At 64.8% G+C, this 16,945-nt stretch overlaps 1 protein-coding gene across 1 annotated transcript; it reads left to right on the top strand.

The window, feature by feature from the left end:
• The first annotated feature begins 799 nt into the window (after window positions 1-799).
• On the top strand, window positions 800-16,272 carry SLC6A18 (solute carrier family 6 member 18). Its single transcript, XM_006198375.4, has 12 exons — window positions 800-841; window positions 5,917-6,057; window positions 6,684-6,821; window positions 7,362-7,543; window positions 9,138-9,248; window positions 10,065-10,177; window positions 11,031-11,159; window positions 12,589-12,745; window positions 13,335-13,539; window positions 13,867-14,026; window positions 15,029-15,191; window positions 15,992-16,272. Exons 2-12 carry the CDS (start codon window positions 6,027-6,029, stop codon window positions 16,181-16,183), a joined length of 1,581 nt encoding a protein of 526 aa, XP_006198437.2. The 5' UTR covers window positions 800-841; window positions 5,917-6,026; the 3' UTR covers window positions 16,184-16,272.
• Window positions 16,273-16,945: the final 673 nt, after the last annotated feature.

Genomic DNA, 16,945 nt, shown 5'->3' with positions numbered 1-16,945 from the left:
CATGCAGATGGCCAGCCCCGCTCACTCCCCGCGGCCCCTCCTTGTCCCTGAGCGGCAGGCATGGCGCACCACTGGGGGCTACAAGGGGCGGCTGGTTCCCACCCCGACCCTCCGGAGACTGCGGCCAACCCCCGGGTCACATGTGTGAGTCTGCTTATAAAATGATCTGGAGATGACAAATCGCAGCTTCAGAGAGCAGAGGGAGGCCGCCGGAGCTGTGGCCATACCAGGACAGAAGGACCCCTGGTGACGGACGAGTCCTCAACCGACGTGTCGGCTGTGACGTTGCTGGGGTGTCTGCAGGGCGTCGCTGCCGGGGCTGGGCGCTTGGGCACTTGGAACCATTTCTACAGCCACGTGTTATCTCCCTGTCAAAAGGGTAATTAAAAAATAAGCAATTTTATGCAGACAACTACGTGTGCCCAGTCCCGGGGTCCTCGGGGTTCTCGTGTTGGTGGTGACCCCAGCCCGCAGGCTGTCTGCTCCGGGCACGAAGTGGGACGGGCTCACGGGTGCGGGTCAGGGAGGCGCTGCGGCCGTTACCGTGTTACCGATTAACTGGCCCCGTGGGCGTCCCTTTAAATGATGAGAATCATATCTGTGGGGGGACCGCACTCAGCTTCCAAAGCCCAGCAGAGGCCGGGCGGGCGGCGGGAGTGTGTGGCGGGCATGGCATGTGCCACGGGGCCGGACCCGCCCGGGGACAGCAGTGGGGACGGTGGCGGGGACGAGCGGCCCGCGTGGGGCAACAGGCTGCAGTACCTGCTGAGCTGCGTGGGCTTTGCCGTGGGCCTGGGCAACCTCTGGAGGTTCCCGTACCTGTGCCAGACCTACGGGGGAGGTGAGCCTGCGCCGTCCCGTCCTCGCCCTCTGCGCCCACCCTGTCCTTGTCCCAGGCGGCAGTGCGGGCTGCTCCTCGGGGGGTCGGGGACGCAGACTGGCCAGGGGTGGGGGATTGCCCCCTGAGACCCAGGCGGCAGCACCCAGCCTGAGGGATGGGGGGACCCCCACATGCACTGCGGCTTCGGGTCTGCTGGGCTCCTCCCCAGGCTGCACGTCCTAGTGCCCGGCCCCGTCGCGGTAGCCACGCCGTTGCCAACAAACACCCCTGGACAGCGAGCCCGCCCAGGGGGCTGTGGCTGCACAGGGAAGGTCAGGGTCATTTCGGGGAGCCCAGCCTCCTCCCCTGGCCTAGAAGCCCACGAGTTAGTGCAGGCGCAGCTCTGCCTGGAGCTGCTCTCACTCAGCAGCCTGTCGCTCCTGGTGGCACGCTCGCTCCTGGGGACACGGGGCCGCAGGCCTGCCGGGCCGCTGTGCTCGGGAGCTGAGATTTTGCCCCCAGATGCTGTGGGCAGGGGCTTTCCAGGCAGGCTCGTCCTCCCCTGCGGTCTGAGCTCGGGGCCCCTTCTAACCCGCACAAGGCCTGCAGGCCCCCAGCGCGCCGGCTGACTCTCCTGGCTGAGTCGGGTCGCTGCCAGAAATTCGGGCAGTGTCTCCTTCAGGGGCAGTGGCGCTGGCCTCTCGCCCAGGAGACGGCAAGGGCTGAGTGGGGACGATGTCTCACGCTGTGCCTTTGGTCGGGGGTCATCCTTCCCCGTTCAAGGGCAGACGGCCCTCCTCAGGAGACGGGTGGGCGGCGGGTGGGGTGGGGTTAGCGCTCCGGGCTGACCGCACACAAGCCCTGTCCCCCATGCGTCCTGGTTGTGAGGACAGCGCTTCACTGACATCTTCTTTCCTTCTGATTATAAGAAGATACGGGCCAGTGGGAGAGTTTGAAAATGCATACAAACCAGCGGAGTTGCTGCCCATAGCGGCCGCTCCAGGGGCGTCAGAGCCCAGGCGGGCTTGGGGCAGGGCGGGCGCCTGGGCCCCGGCTCTCCGGGTCGGCCCTCCGGGAAGGCCCCTGGACAGCACAGAAGCACAGGCGGCCGGCGCGGGGGCTCCGGGGGCGCTCTGTGCCCATGCCTCAGGACGGGGCCTCGGCCACGCCCCGCACACTTGTTCCACCGTCTGCGTTTCGATAACCGTCACGTTACCCGCCACTCAGACCTGCGGGAGCCCGAGAGCCCGGAACTCGCTTTTGGATCCTTGTCCTTACGGCTGGAGGCGGTCCACCCACCCCAAGGTCCAGATGGTGAGGCCACCAGGGTGACTGGGCCCTGTACCCAGAGCAGCCCCGTCACCTCCCGTGCCCGGGGGCTTTGAAACACCTCTGTAGGTTCTGTTTCCAGATGTGGAAGGTCTCGGTCAAATGCCGTGAAATATTTGTGTCTTTAACTCGCCTACCGTGAGAGGCCCCTTTCTGTCCGCTCTGACCACCTCCGATGACTTTGAAGACGAGACGGAGGCGGTCGGCAGGTGGTGCATCACACTGATTTGCACAAACTCACCACTGATGGTCCACGTCTCCCTCCCTTCACGGTTATCCCAGTTTGTGAGTGGAAGGCAGCACCGCGAAGGGTTTGGCAGAATGTTTAGGCAGAAGTGCTCGGGATTCCGTCACACAGACGCCCTTGGGGCGGGCTGCTTTACGATGCACGCAGGGCCTTCGGTTCAGAGGGTGGGAGCAGCCCGGGGCCGGTGTGTTCAGGTGCTGACCGCAGGGCCTGCGGCGTGCTGTGGTGGGGGACTCGCCCAGGAAGCCATGCAGGCGGGTCACTTGTCGGAGGCTGCGATTTCCATGCCGCTCCTTCACGGTCAGTGTCCCCGGGGGGCTGAGGACGCGGCGCAGCGTGAAGCACCCGCAGTTTTAGAACAAGTCCTGGCGTCCAGCAGAGCCGGTCCTCGTGGCCTGTTCTTCCTCTCAGCGTGGTCCGCACTTCCCCGTGTGAACTGAAGACTGGGTGGCACCCGCACGGCGATGACTGTCTTCGTCGATTTGGGAAGCGCGAGCCCCGAGGTTGTGAGTCACCCTCCACGGGACAGTCCACCCTCGTTCCTGTCCTCGCGTGGCTCTCTCAGATCCTGGGGCGGTTTCTCAGCGCCCCAGGCTCTCGCTGTGCTGGCCAGAAGCTCCTTTTTCTCCATGACCCTTTCTTCATGGATTGAACTGGGGTGTTGCGTCCGGCCCCCCTCCTGCTGGGAGGGCGCAGGGTTCGCCCAGAGCCTCCAGGCCGGGCCCGCGGCCAGCCGTCCACAGCGACCTCCTTGGACGAGTTGGATGCGTGCGTCTGCCTGCTCTGTGGTGTTCCTTCTGCTCTCAGGGCCGTGACACCGACGTGCCAGGGTCTCCCCGCACCAGCCAGCTCTCCGGTTCTCGGCGGGCGTGCCTGGGGGTCCTGGGGTCTAGCCCAATCCTGACACTCCCCGAATTTAGCACAGACCCCACAGGTGAGGGGCTCGCCCCACAAGGCTGCCCCCCAGGTGCCAATCTCAAGTAGCGGGTCCTCAGGGCATCACTTCTGTCCAACTTGGCTACAAATTTCGGGGGTCCCACAACCCCCACCTCAGTTTCAATAATTTGCAAGAACTGCTCACAGAACCCAGGAAACCACTTTACTTACTTACAGGTTTATTACAGAGGATACACTCAGGAACAGCCGAATGGAAGAGACTGAAGGGTGGGGACCAGGGATGGCACGGAGCCCCCGCCAGGGCCGGGGCTGCCGCCTCCCTGTGCCTCCATGGGCCACCCGCCCAGAAGCTCCACTGCACAGGCATTCCTGATTAAGTCACTCGACCGCTTGGTGATTAACTCAGGCTCCCTGGCGGTAGAGGGTGGGCTGAGTTCCAATCACGTGGCAGTTCCTCCGGCCACCAGCCCCCAGAGTCACCTCATTAGCATAAACCCAGTTCAGGTGAAAGAGGCTTGTTATGAATGACAGAGGTTCTCCTGTCACCCACCACCCAAGGAATCCCAGGGGTTTTAGGAGCTGTGAGCCAGGACAGGGCGAAGACCACATGGGTATTTCTTGCTTCATCAGAACGTCACGAGTGCTCGTGAACCCCTGCTCTGAGCTGCCCTGACGGGCTGCACTCGGAGGTGCACGGACCTTCCTACCCCGTGGGCGATGCTCCTCCTTCCTCCTTGTCCTGCAGAAACGCCTTTATGGTGTGACGTCCACTCAGGGAAGCAGGTGCCCACACTGGAGGGGACAGTCCTCTGAGCCCCCCCTCAACAGCCCAGTGTCCACACGGCTGTCCTGTTGGGCTAACACGTAACCGGCACTTGGGGTGGACGCTCCTCCCCAAGGCTTCAGTCTTGTGATCACAGAAATGCCTCTCATCCTTTTCTCCCCAGACATGGTGATCCAGTCACAGGAGAACCCCCTCCCCACCCCGAGATCTTTCCCCTGGGTGGTCCCTGCCATACGGACCTCAGCCAGCCCCTCTGGCCCCGGCCTGAGACCCGTCCGCCTGGGGCCTTCCCCTCAGAGCAGGGGTCACGGGGCCAAGGGACAGTCAGCGCGGAGGCTGCAGCCTTTTCAGACACTGGATCAAATGCTGGACTCAGGCCCTGCCTGAAGGCTGGCCGGGCGCGCACTTACAAGGCCCGTGTGGGCATCTCATGTCTGTCCGCGCCACGCTGCAGGTGTGCGCCCTGAGGCCCGAGGGCGGCTGGGAGATCACAAGGCCCCACAGTGTAGGACGGAGGTGGGTGGGAAGGAAGAGGGCAGGCTGGAGAGGGCTCCTCCCTCTGGGCCTTGGACCCCAGGCCTGTGGCCGACCCCCTCCCCAGGGGCTCCCACTCCTCCAGCTCCAAGCCCAGCCCACAGGTGTCCCGCCTTCCCTGGGTGGCTGTCCCTGGGTGTCCAGCATGTCCATCGAAGTTGAGACCCTCCAGAATTCAAGTTTGTCCTTTAAGATGGCTTTGCTTTTCTGCTGCTGTATAAGAGACACCCACGAGCACATGTGCCCCAGACACTGGCCCTGGAGCCCTGTGCAGAGGCCGACCTGGGCCAAGGGCCCAAGGCCACCTGCTTTCTCCAGGGCCCCGACTCAATGTCAGGAAAGCCAGCAGGAGGATGTGCTGGCGAAATCCCAGGGGCCTGGGGCTTGTGGAAACAGCCCTTAGAGAGAGCCAAGCATCCCATGGACAGCACAGGAGAGATGGCGCCTGCTTCAGCCGCTGTCCTCGGTCAAGGGGCCTAGAAGTCTGCTCCCTGGTGTCGCCGGACGTGGGTGTAGGTTGGGAACAGCTGCCGGGCCTGGAGCACCTAAGTGCCCACACGCCTTGGCCTGAAGCACGTGGACTGAGGGTGCCTGGAGGGCAGGACTTCCATTTCCAATTGCAGCGTGGACCCTGGGGACGGACGGAGACGCCAACACCGCCAGCTCCACTCTGGGGGCTGAGCTCCCTTCCCGACAGTGCGGGAACCAGCCTCTGCCCAGCAGGCCTCCCAGGTCGCGGCCCGGGCTCTGTGGGCTCGAGGAGGCCAGGTCCTGCCACCTCCCAGCACCTGCTCCATCCACACTGGCTTGCGGTGCAGAAAGGCAGCCGCTGTCTCTGCCTGCCCTTCCATTGGATTCCCTCCATCGGTCAGCGCATGCTCCCTCCTGGGGACTGCAACGCCCTCACCCACTACGGCCGTGTCCACACCCAGCGTCCCACTGGGTGAAGGGGTGGAGAGACGGCTCCCTGCCCCAACTTGGGGAGACGTTTGAGAGGCTGTCTGCTTCCTGCAAGTCTCCACCATGAACAGACCAGCTCCCCGTCCCAGGAGCACCAGGACCAGGGGTCCCGGGGTCTCAGTGAGAACCACACCGCCTGTCTGTGGATGAAAGTTGCCACCAAAGCACTGGAGGTGGGAGCCGCCAAGTCACCTAAAACAACGGAAAACCGGGTGCCCCGACATTGGGGTCACATCTCCCCGTCTCTGGCAGCCACGGGTGCTTCTCCCCAGCCCCGGCCCCGTCCTCCAGCCTGAGGCCGGCCGGGGCAGAGGGTGTCACCCGCTGACCACCGTGTCTCTGCAGGGGCCTTCCTCATCCCCTACCTCATTGCCCTGGTCTTCGAGGGCATCCCGCTCTTCCACATCGAGCTCGCCATCGGCCAGCGCCTGCGCAGGGGCAGCATCGGGGTGTGGATGGCCATCTCGCCCTACCTGGGCGGAGTAGGTACGCGCCTCCCTCTGGCCCCACCCGCAGCTCCTGGGGGTGGGGCTGCATTTACGTGTGACATGTGCACTTGCCACGACGGTGCACCTCCTGTGGTTTAGAGCCCGCAGACGCAGGAGGAGCCTGGATGGACAGGCGCATGGGCCCCGGGGGTGGGGAGACTTGGGAGCAGGGCGCTGCCGCTGAGCTCAGGGCACAGGAGGCAGAGGCAGTGGGCTGTGCCGAATTGCCCAGCCCGTCCCCCTGCGGTGCTGAGCCCACGTGTCCTGGGAGGTCATGGCAGGGGGACAGAGGGCAGACCCCACTCCCCACGTGCCCTTGAGGTGGGAGCTGCTGTAAGGGGGTCTGAGTGTCACCGTCCAGGCCTGTCACACACCCAGGTGGCTGCAGGCCATCTGATAACCCCGGAAACAGCCTAGATGGCTGGTGCAGAGGCCAGCTCTGGCCCGGCTGTGGCCTGGCTGAGACCTGGCTGAAAAGGCACCGCATGGCCAGGGAAATGATGGGTCGCTGGTGGAGGGGTGCGGCCAGATGTAGACCAGTGGGTGGGCAGCGGGAGCCCCTTGCGGTGAGCGTGAGGACGGTGCTTCCCTGGGAGGGAAGCGCTGACTGTGGCGGGCCTGCAGGGCTGGGCTGCCTCATCGTGTCCTTCCTGGTCAGCCTGTACTACAACACCATCCTGACGTGGGTGCTCTGGTACCTCCTCAACTCCTTCCAGCACCCGCTGCCCTGGAGCGCCTGCCCACTGGACCTCAACCGCACAGGTACACTCCCGGGCAGGGCGACGGGGCCTCGTCACCGTTTGCTGTCCGTTCACTCACTATGGGACCCAGGGCCCCAGTCACTCCATTCTTTCACAGAGCGGCACCTGGGGCCTCGCAGCCGTCGTGTGCCTGGTGACCAGAGGGTGAGGGACAGGGTGGCTGCTCTCCCTGAATTAAGACTTCCAGTGGCAACCCCAGCCAAGGGCTCCATCTGGGGGGACCTCCCAGACGTGGGACACAGTCCAGGTTTTCAATTTGCCCCTGAAGCCAGCTTGACCTCTTTCCCTCCCTGTGTCTGGCTGACACAAGCTTGGTTGGCACGTGCTGGAGGAGGCCAGCCCTGGGGGCCTGGGCGGTGGGCGCCATCCCCATGCCAGCCCTGCAGGCCAGAGCTGGGTGCTCGGGGCAGCGAAGGCACGGAGGGCATCACCAGGGTGGCCAGCCTCCCTGCCGCTCACTCGGGTGCTGTGGGGCCTGTCCGGGTGCCCAGGACAGGCCGTCTGTGGCCTGTGGCCAGCTCGTGACGGCCCCCCGTCCCAGGGTTGGTGGAGGAGTGCTGGGACAGCAGCGCCGTGAGCTACTTCTGGTACCGGCAGACGCTGAACATCACGGCCGACATCAGTGACAGCGGCTCCGTCCAGTGGCAGCTGCTGGTCTGCTTGGCGGCCTCCTGGGCAGTCCTGTACCTGTGTGTCATCAGAGGCATCGAGACCACCGGGAAGGTGAGAGCCTGCCGGGCAGACCCCGCACCGCAGGTCCCTCCAGCTCCAGGGGACGCCTCTCCGTTTGGGTCCTCCTTGGCCTCAGGAATTTAGAGGCTCAGCCAGGAGGGGCGTGGACTTCGGGGCTGCCGGGTCTCCCTGAGAACTGATGCCGTTGTCCCTGGGAGGTGAGCCTCCGCGTCCTGGTGACAGTCGGCTCGCGAGCCCACAGGGCGTTGAAGCTGCTGTGCCAGCCTCCTCTGACTAGGTCAACCTGGTGCAGCTTTTCCCACTGCATTTCTGTGAAGTTTCTTGGATCTCTGTGGTTACTGCGGTTTTGTGGACAGTGTGTGGTTGCGTCTTGCGTCTTCGCTCCGTGTGACCGTCCTCGCCTTTTGCCGGGGGTGTTTAGACCATTTACGTGCAATGTGCTGACCGGTCAGGGTGGGGTTAGCCTGCCGTCACGGGCTTGACTTCTGCCTGTCCCCTCTGTTCTCCGCTCCTGTCCCGCTCTTTTCCTGAGCACTCTTTTGACCCCACGCTGTGTCCTTTGCTTGCTAGCTGGGACTCTGTTACCCGGGTGGCTGAGTTGGGGGCAGAGCATCACGGTCGTCCCCCCGTGAGGCTGCGCCACTCACCACGCAGAGGCCGCTCTCGGCATCACAGCCCCACCCCCACCCGGTGTCCGTGCTGTTGACGTGCATTTTGCTCACGTGTGACAAACAGCAAGTGCTTTCTTAGCATTTTTGTTTTAAGCAGTTGATTATCTTTTAAAGAGACTTGGATGATAAGAAAGAACACATTGCCAGTTACGTGGCTTCCAGCAGAAGGCACCAGAGGAGTCTGCGCGTGCAGCTCCCAGCGGGCTTCTCGGGGCTCCCCACCCTCTCTCTCTGGGCTTGGATACGTCCAGTGTCTTGTGTGTCAGTCCTTTAAGTGACTGGGACGAAGTTCCATGCGTTTCCAGGCCAGGCCCCCGATCTGGGGTCGTGGAGGTTTGTGGGTCCGAGTGCCCCTGTGCTTCTGCTCGGTTACCGTGGGGGCGGCGTCACTCTCACATGAGGGCTCCACGCTTGATTGCGAGGGTGGCAGTTTCTGAAGCAGCCGCAGCAAGCCGGCCAGAAACCCCAAACACTGCTGCGACGAGAGTCCCCGGAGGGGCATCGCGTCCGTCTGCCTTTGGGGCCTGGGGCAGCGAGGGGAGAGCCCCCATTTTTGCAGACACCGTGTGCGCAGACCCCTCCCCAACCCTGACAGAGCTGGGCCGGGTCCTGCCGCAGGGGAGGGGCAGGCAGGCGAGCGGCCCATGGCCCCTGCGGAGCGGCCAGCTGGGGGCCTGGGGGCGGCAGGAAAAGGCATTGGTGCCGCGAGAGCCTGACCTTGGACCAGGGGAAGCCGCCCGCCCTGGGGAGCCCACCGCCCAGCTCAGTGGACCCCACTGGGCATCGGTGCGCCTGAGCACCTCAGGGAGCCCCAAACCCTCCGAGCTTGCACAGAGCCCGCTGTCTTGGCCCCAATCCCACGGGAACGACGTCACAGTGGGTCCCGCCCGACTCTCTCGAGGTTTCACGCGGAACAGGCACACAGGAAAGTCTAACAGTTGCCCTTCTTTTAGGCAATTTATTTCACAGCCTTGTTCCCGTACCTGGTCCTGACGATCTTTCTCATCAGGGGACTCACCCTGCCCGGGGCCACCGAAGGGCTGGTCTACCTGTTCACTCCGGACGTGAGTCTTGACTCCACATTCCCCCGGGCCAGGCTCAGGGAGCACATGCGGTGGGGCCACTGCCCCGCCCAGTTCGTCCCAACCCCTGGCTGTGGGAGCAGAGACGTGGCCACAAGGAAGGTGGCTGGGGTCTCAGGGGTCGGGTTCGGAGGGGAGGGAGCAGGAGGAGGACTCGGTCTAGATTGGGGACCACTGTAAAAGAGGGGGTTCAGGGGAGAGGCCAGCTGGGGACCCAGATGTCCCACCCCTAGCAACCTGGACCCTACATCTCTGAGGGCCTCGTCCAGCAGCATGACCCGCCAGGTGGGGAGCCACAGGGCCAAGGGGCCTGCCCACTAGAGCCGGTACCCTTTCGGGACCGGTCCACAGTCTGCGGGACCCCAGGGGCTGCCCAGCCAGCCCTGCAGGCAGAGCCCCCAGGGGAAGGGAAGGGGCCAGGTGTGGCAGCCAGCGCAGGTCTGCCTGAGCCAGCAGTAGCGCCAGGCACTCTCGGCTCGGGGCCCACCCGGCTCTCAGGTCCTGGAAACCCCAGGTCTGAGAGGAACAGAGCAAACACAGTTAAGCCCCAGCCACTGAGACCGGTCTCCCACCCCGGGAGGTCTGCCCCCAGGCTCTCAGGGCCTTGAGCGGACGGGACCAGGGGTCATCACACGTCACCAACAGGTGGCTGGGGTGGCTGTGTCTGCTCCACGTATGGTCCTGGACTGTTCCTGGGGCCTGAGTGCGTGACTCAGAACTTTGGGAACGTTCTGGAACGGGAGGGACCGGGCCAGGGCGGCTTGTCTGCTGGCCACGGGCCTTCCCATCTCACTCCAGATGCAGGTCCTCCGGAACCCCCGTGTGTGGCTGGACGCCGCCACCCAGATATTCTTCTCTCTGTCCCTGGCCTTCGGAGGACACATCGCTTTTGCAAGTTACAACCCGCCAAGGTAGGGCCAGGCTGGGCGGGGATCATGCTCAGACACACAAAGCCCTTCTCTGTCGGGAAGTCCTGCCCGGGTGGAGGCGGCCAGAGGTGAGCTTCTGATAACAGGCGATTCCTGAGTCTTCCCCAAGGGCCGGGAGGCGGGGCCGCTTCCAGCTCGGTCCGAGCCAGCTGCAGGAGGAGAGCCCGGGGGGTCAAGCCCAGGAGCGAGGCCTTCCCTGTGCTCCGGCCGGTGCGTGATGCTCGTGGCCACAGGAGCAGCACCACGGCTGCGTCAGCCTCCTGGTCACGTAGACGCCAGGCCGCCGCCTCTCCTGCGGGAGCTGCAGACTTGCTCTATGAGACCAACAGGCCGAGGACCCAAGCGTGACCGTGTCACGAACCCCAGGGTGCTGGCAGGCATGCCCTTAAACCACTTCCCCGGGGTTGTCTGAGGGGGGTAGGGCAGGCGGGGGTGCAGGGGCTGGTGGCAGGGGCCTCAGGCGTGGGGGTCGGGCCCCCGGGGGCTTCAGTGCGTTTCTGCTTGGACTCCCTTGAATGGCAGCTTGTGTGTGTTTCTCGTTTGGAGACAATCCCAGTGAGACCCACAGCTGCCCCACCCTCGCCCTCAGCTCCCCGAGGCCCTGGGAGATGGGGGGCTGAGTGTGTTACACCAGCAGCACCCCGAGCTGGGGCCCCCGGGGAGGGGTTGGCAGGGCGGGGACTGAGACGTCCGAGTTCCGGGTGGAGCACAGGCAGGCCCCGGTGTAGAGAAGAGTGGGGGCGTCCAGGGTGTGGAGGTGTGATCCCTGAGTCGTCTCGAGGTTTGGAGGTGGGGTCTCTGGGCACACAGGGCCACACACGTGCATGTCCCCCAGGAACAACTGTGAGAGGGACGCGGTGGCCATCGCCCTGGTCAACAGCATGACCTCCTTGTACGCGTCCATTGCTGTCTTCTCCGTCCTGGGGTTCAAGGCTGCCAACGACCACGGGCGCTGCCTGGACGGGTGAGCACGGTGCCCTCCGGGTCTGGGGCCAGGTGTCCCCCGATCATGGCCCCACCACGGGTCCTGCTGCACTGGGGCCCACAGACGACCTTCCCCAGGGCAGCGGGTGGAGGGTCTGTCCAGAACCTGGAATAGAAACAGGTCTCTGGCAGATGAGGTCGGTCTGGGCAGGCTGAGTCCCCTGTCCAATGACTGGTGTCCTGATCGGACAGAAAGGGACACAGGCAGGATGAGAAGCCACGTGAGACAAAGCAGAGGCTGGAGGGTCGAAGCCACAGCTCACGGACGCCTGGGGCCCCGGAGGCTGGAAGAGGCAGGAACGACCCTCCCCTGGAGCCTCTGGCAGGAGCGCAGCCCTGGACACCTGGGTCTCGGACTTCCAGCCGCGGGGCTGTGGAAGGAGGAACTCCTGTTGTTTCAAGGCCCCCCGTCCGGGGGCATTTGTCACAACAGCCCCGGGAGCCGAGGCATTAGGAGGACCCCACGCTTGGAGCTGTGCGCTCGACGGCCCGGCCTGGCCTACCAGATGTGTTTTCCTGGGTAGAACCCATCACAGTGCATAAGAGTGTCCCCCGGGGTGCCGTTGACGTCCACAGTGCCCGGGACGGCCCCACGGAGTGAGCACCGTGTCACAGAGAGCCGAGATACCCGTTCTAACCGCGCTCGGCTGAGCTGCTGAGGCACGCACCTCTCACAATGTTCCAGAGAGGCTGCAGAGGCCACGCCCGGTGCACAGTGCAACCCCTGCGGGGGAGCAGGCCCCCAGCTGCCTCCACGGAGACGCCCAGCGAACAAGTCTGTTCATCCGCTGAGGCCAGGCTCCCCCCACGGCACGTACCCCTGGCCTGAACAAAGCCCCTCGGGAGTTTTCTGTGGGTGGCATCACCGCCTTCTTGCTGCATTTAGAACACTGGACAGAAATTAAACAGCAAAACCAACAAAAAGCACAGGAATTTGAGAACCGCAGCTCCAACCATGAGGCGCTCGTCTGCGGCTCCAGCTGAGACAAGGCGGAGCGTCCCGGGGCCCCCGGAGGGGACGTGCGCGATGGACAAGTCCGCAAGTGCCCTCAGATGCCGCGGGGACTGGAGTCGAGGTTACAGACACATCTAGCAGGCAGGCGAATCGGCAAACAGGGAAGCCCCCATGGTGTTTGAACCGTGAGGTCCAAGACAGTGCAGGCGTGCAGACCTGGGGCCACCACCCACAACCTGGCCTGGGGGGGCTCTCCAGTGCTGGCCGGGGGCCCAAATTCAGGGAGGCAGGAAGCGGCACAGCCCAGTGCGTACCCTCAGGGAGTGTCCCCTCCAGCCTGGGGCCCCTCTGGGGCTGGACCAGCCTTCTCTCCCTGCGAGTGCACGAGGCCAACGGGCAGCTCCCCGCTGCCGGCCCCACAGGTGTCCACTCACCAGGCCTCCCCGCCCTGCAGAAACATCCTCCGTCTCATCAACGCCTTCGATCTCCCCGACCAGAGCATCTCCAGGGACGACTACGCGGCTGTCCTCGCCCGCCTGAACACCTCCCGGCCTGAGTGGGCGGCTGGGCTCCACCTGGACACCTGCCGCTTGGAGGACTTTCTGGAAAAGGTACTCGAGGGGCCGGGTCGAGGGCACCAGGCTGCACTGGGCCGAGGACTTGCTGCACAAGGTCCCCCGGGGTCAGGAGTGCAGGACTTTAGGCTGACTCTCTGCCTCTGCTTCTCCAAGCTTCTAGAAAACCCTGTGGCCTAAACACACCATGTCTGAAGGGCCCTGCCCAGCAGGGGGTGGGGTCCAGGCTGACCCAGGAAAGCAGGCGTTGCTGGTGCACAGAGACCAGGGAGAGGGGCCAGAGCGAGGTCACAGAGCCAGGCCGTGGCTGGAGGGGCCTCATGCAGGGCCAGCTGATGCCGAGGACCGGGGACAGCAGGCTGGGTGGGCAGCCATCTGACCGGCACCTGAGCCCAGGTCCCCAGGCCCCACGTCCCCTGCTGGCTGCTGGTTATGCGGGGGAACAGGCTCCCCCAGCTCCAGAGGTGCTCCTGAAGTTTGTTACGACACGGCTCGCACAGGGCAGGGCCACCACCCCAGCCTGGTGCCAGGGGCAGGTGCTGGTATGCGTGTCCCGGGGCGGGGCATGCCTGTGCGCAAGGCCCGGTGCGGGCGTGTGCCACCCCCTCCCTGCGCCGCCCTGCAGAGCGCCGCAGGCACGGGCCTGGCCTTCATCGTCTTCGCCGAGGCCGTCCTCCACATGCCCGGGGCGCCCGGCTGGGCCGTGCTCTTCTTCGGGATGCTGTTCACCCTGGGCCTGTCGTCCATGTTTGGGAACATGGAAAGTGTCATCACACCGCTCCTGGACTTGGGGGTCATGCCCAGAGGGGTCCCCAAGGAGCTCCTGACCGGTGAGTGGACAGCCACCTCCCTGCGGGGCCTGTCACTCTCCAGACGCCCCTCCTCCAGGTGGGCTTCTGGGCCCTGTCCCCATGGAGGCCGCACCCTGCAGCTCTGACGCCACGTCCCGAGGGTTGTCACAGGGGAGCCGAGGGTCAGGGAGTCAGGGGCCAGGGACCCTGTCCTGCACTGCCCACTGAGGACACGGCCATCTGAGCTTGTCCCCTGGCTCCCAGAGCGCAGGGGCACGTGGCCAGGAGGAGCGGACATGACAGGCAGTGGGAAGAGCTGGGAGGGCAGCGCCAGGGCGACCGCCTGAGGTGTGGGGTCGTGTCCAGGGCTGGCCTGCCTGGTCTGCTTCGTCTCGGCCACCTGCTTCACGCTGCAGTCTGGAAGCTACTGGCTCGAGATTTTCGACCACTATGCCGCTTCCTTGAACCTGATCCTCTTTGCCTTCTTCGAAGTGGTCGGGGTCATTTATGTCTACGGGATGAAACGGTGAGTCCCTGGGGTCCCGCCTTTCTGCTCCGAGCATCCGGAAGTGCACGGTACAGGAGTCGCGGGCAGCTGCAGGATGACACGGGACCCCGCCCTGCCTGGCTGCGGGGAGGCCAGCGACAAACGTCAGTCTCCAGCCACATGGTGGACTCCTGACGTCCAAGTGCAGGTGGGCACTAGGGCACCAGGAGGCCCGGCCAGGGTTCCAAGCCCTGCCCTCCTGGAGGTCACACACCGGTCCTGCCCACCCACACCTGGCCCGGGCCTGCCGCACACCTGACACTCACACCTTCACTCACATCGAGACTCATACCTGCACTCACACCTGCCACCCTGGCAGTAGCCCTGCCCAACGAGCCTAGAGGTTGTGACCTCTGTCCCGTGTTCTAAGAGGTCCCGAGAGACCCTGATGCCATGGCCTCCACTGCAGCAATCTGGGCACGGGGACAGTGGGCTTGTCCCTGCGGGACGCTGCCCACCTCGAGAGGCAGGCATGAGAGGCAGGGTCCAGCGGCGATGAGGAGGAACAGTGAGCCCGTGGACTCAACTGGCCATGGGGCCTCAGAAGAAGACACTCCGGAGCTGGGAGGAGCAGAGCTGGGGGGCTGTGCAGGCAGGGGAGGGGCCATGAGGCGGGGCACCTTCTCCGCGTCTGCAGAGGTGTTGCATATCCTGAGCCTCTGTCCCCACCCCCGGGGCCTGGGTCAGGCACCACCTTCCCCTGGGGCGTGCCACTGCTCCACCAGAGCTGGAGTCACCCCCAGGGTGGAAGTCCTCCCTCTCCCTCAACTGGGCTGACCCTCGCCCACTGGCCTTTCTCACCCATCTACCTGGAGGCTGGGTCCTCATTAGGACCCCAGAAGGCTGCCTCGTCTGGGGACACTCAGGAAGACATGGGGCAAAGGTCAGAGTGGAGGTGGGGCGGCCCCCATGGGCCAAGTCTTGGGGTCACGGAGGCCGCTGGCTGGGCGGGTGGAGCCGAGCCCAGTGTCTCCGTGGCAGGTTCTGTGATGATATCGCGTGGATGACTGGGAGGCGGCCTGGCCTCTACTGGCAGGTGACCTGGAAGGTTGTCAGCCCCCTGCTGCTGCTGACCATCTTCGTGGCCTACATTTCCCTCCTGGCCAGCACGCCGCCGAGCTACAAGGCCTGGAACCCCCAATACGTAGGTCCTTTGGGCAGGGAGCGGGAGCCCGGGGACCGCCTCAGACCCGGCTGGCCCTGCCCTGGTGCCACCCAGGACCCAGAGGACCCCTCGGTGGGCATTCACGCCCTAAGGACTATGGGGGCTGCTTCTGCTCTGAGACCCTTGACCCCAGACGCCCTCGGGGGTGACAGTTTGATTCCTGCAGCCCCAGTGACCTTGGGCAAGTGGTGGGAGGACAGGAGCCGCTTCCAGACTCTGGCAACCTCACGGGTCCCTGTAGCCCCTCCCACAGGGAAGTGGCTTCCAGCCAAATTTCACACGTGCAGTGGGGATGCCCAGCCTGGTCCCAGACAAGAAACCAGCCACGCAGCTGGCCGGCGGACTCTGGCTCCAAATCTTGGCCCCAGGCTGCACTGGGAGCCGCGTGGGCCTGGCCGACCTGCTGCCCCTCTTGCGGCTCAGAACCTCGCCTGAGCTTGGGTGGGTGGTGCTGCCCCCTTACAGAGGGAGCACGGGGTCCGACAATGCCTAGCAGGTCAGGACAGGGCAGCCCTGAGAGCCCCGGTGTGGGCGGCTCTCTCCAGAACAAGATGCCCCAGATTCCAGGCCTGTTTCTCAGTGCCCAGTCGCCATGAGAGGCTCGGCCCCGAGTCCCAAAACATCGGCTGCCTGAGCCCACGGAGTGGTCCCTGGCTGTGTGCCTTTCGCAGCCACCCACGCTGGGTGCTTCATTTCGGGAAGAGCCGGGATGAAGCTGCCCCCACACAGTTCCACGTCTGGGGTGGGGGGCGCCCACCTCTCGGCCTGTGTCCCTGTAGGAGCAGTTTCCCTCGCGGCAGGAGAAGCCCTACCCGGGCTGGGTGCAGGCCATCTGCGTGCTCCTGTCCTTCCTGCCTGCACTGAGTGTCCCGGCGGTCGCCCTGGTCCAGCTGCTCGCCCGGCGCCGACGGAAGCAACAAGACGTGCAGCAGGACGTGGGCCCAAAGCTGCAGGATGGCGGGGTCTGCTGAGGGCGGGGCTGGGGCGGCGGGGGCGGGGGTCCAGCCTGCGGGCCTCGCAGCCCAACCCCAATACACACTTACCCCCAGCGACTCCGAGACCCATGGTCTTTGCTTCCGACACCACCTCAGCCTCCAGACCACCTCAGGGCACAGACCAGCTCTGACATCGCAGTCCACGCCCTTCTCCAACCAGAGACAGCCCGCTGTGTGGCTCCTGGGCCCTGCAGTCTGGGGTCCTGCCTGGGGCATCTGGGTGGCCCTGCACTTACCCGGCGAGTCCACAGGCAAAACAGCTGGGGTCCCAACGGTCAGGGTGGAGACGGGGCCACTGGGAAAGCCCAGACACGCTTCTCCACTGAGGGCCCGTGAGTCTGGGAACCAGCAGGGCCAGTCCCTGAGGAAAAGCAGACAGCGTTCTCTCCCCTGAGCTGTGAAGGGAGGCTTGGCCCCCTAGAAGCTCCTTGCTCTACCCAGAGCCCTGGGGTCCTGAGGAGGGCATGCCATGACTGCCCACGCGATGGGGAAGCTCACAGGAGAGGGGGTCTGTCTGGGACCGAGGCTTGGGTGACCTGTACTCAGAGAATCGCCACGGAGGCACAGACGCCCCGCTCTCAACTGGCCAGGGCATCACGGCCCAGAAAGCCAGGGGGTGGGGGGTGGCCGGCTCTTCCCAGGTTTAGCTCAGAAACACGGCATTTTGTTTTTCCGAGAATTCCTCAGGGTCAGTGTGTGTTAGGAGTGAACAAAAGGGCCGATTATCACGCAGGATTC

The sequence above is a fragment of the Vicugna pacos genome, chromosome 3 (assembly GCF_048564905.1).
Source record: "Vicugna pacos chromosome 3, VicPac4, whole genome shotgun sequence".
Lineage (NCBI taxonomy): Eukaryota > Metazoa > Chordata > Mammalia > Artiodactyla > Camelidae > Vicugna > Vicugna pacos.
Note: the sequence above shows the minus strand (reverse complement) of the source record. Positions and strands in the feature narration are given on the sequence as shown.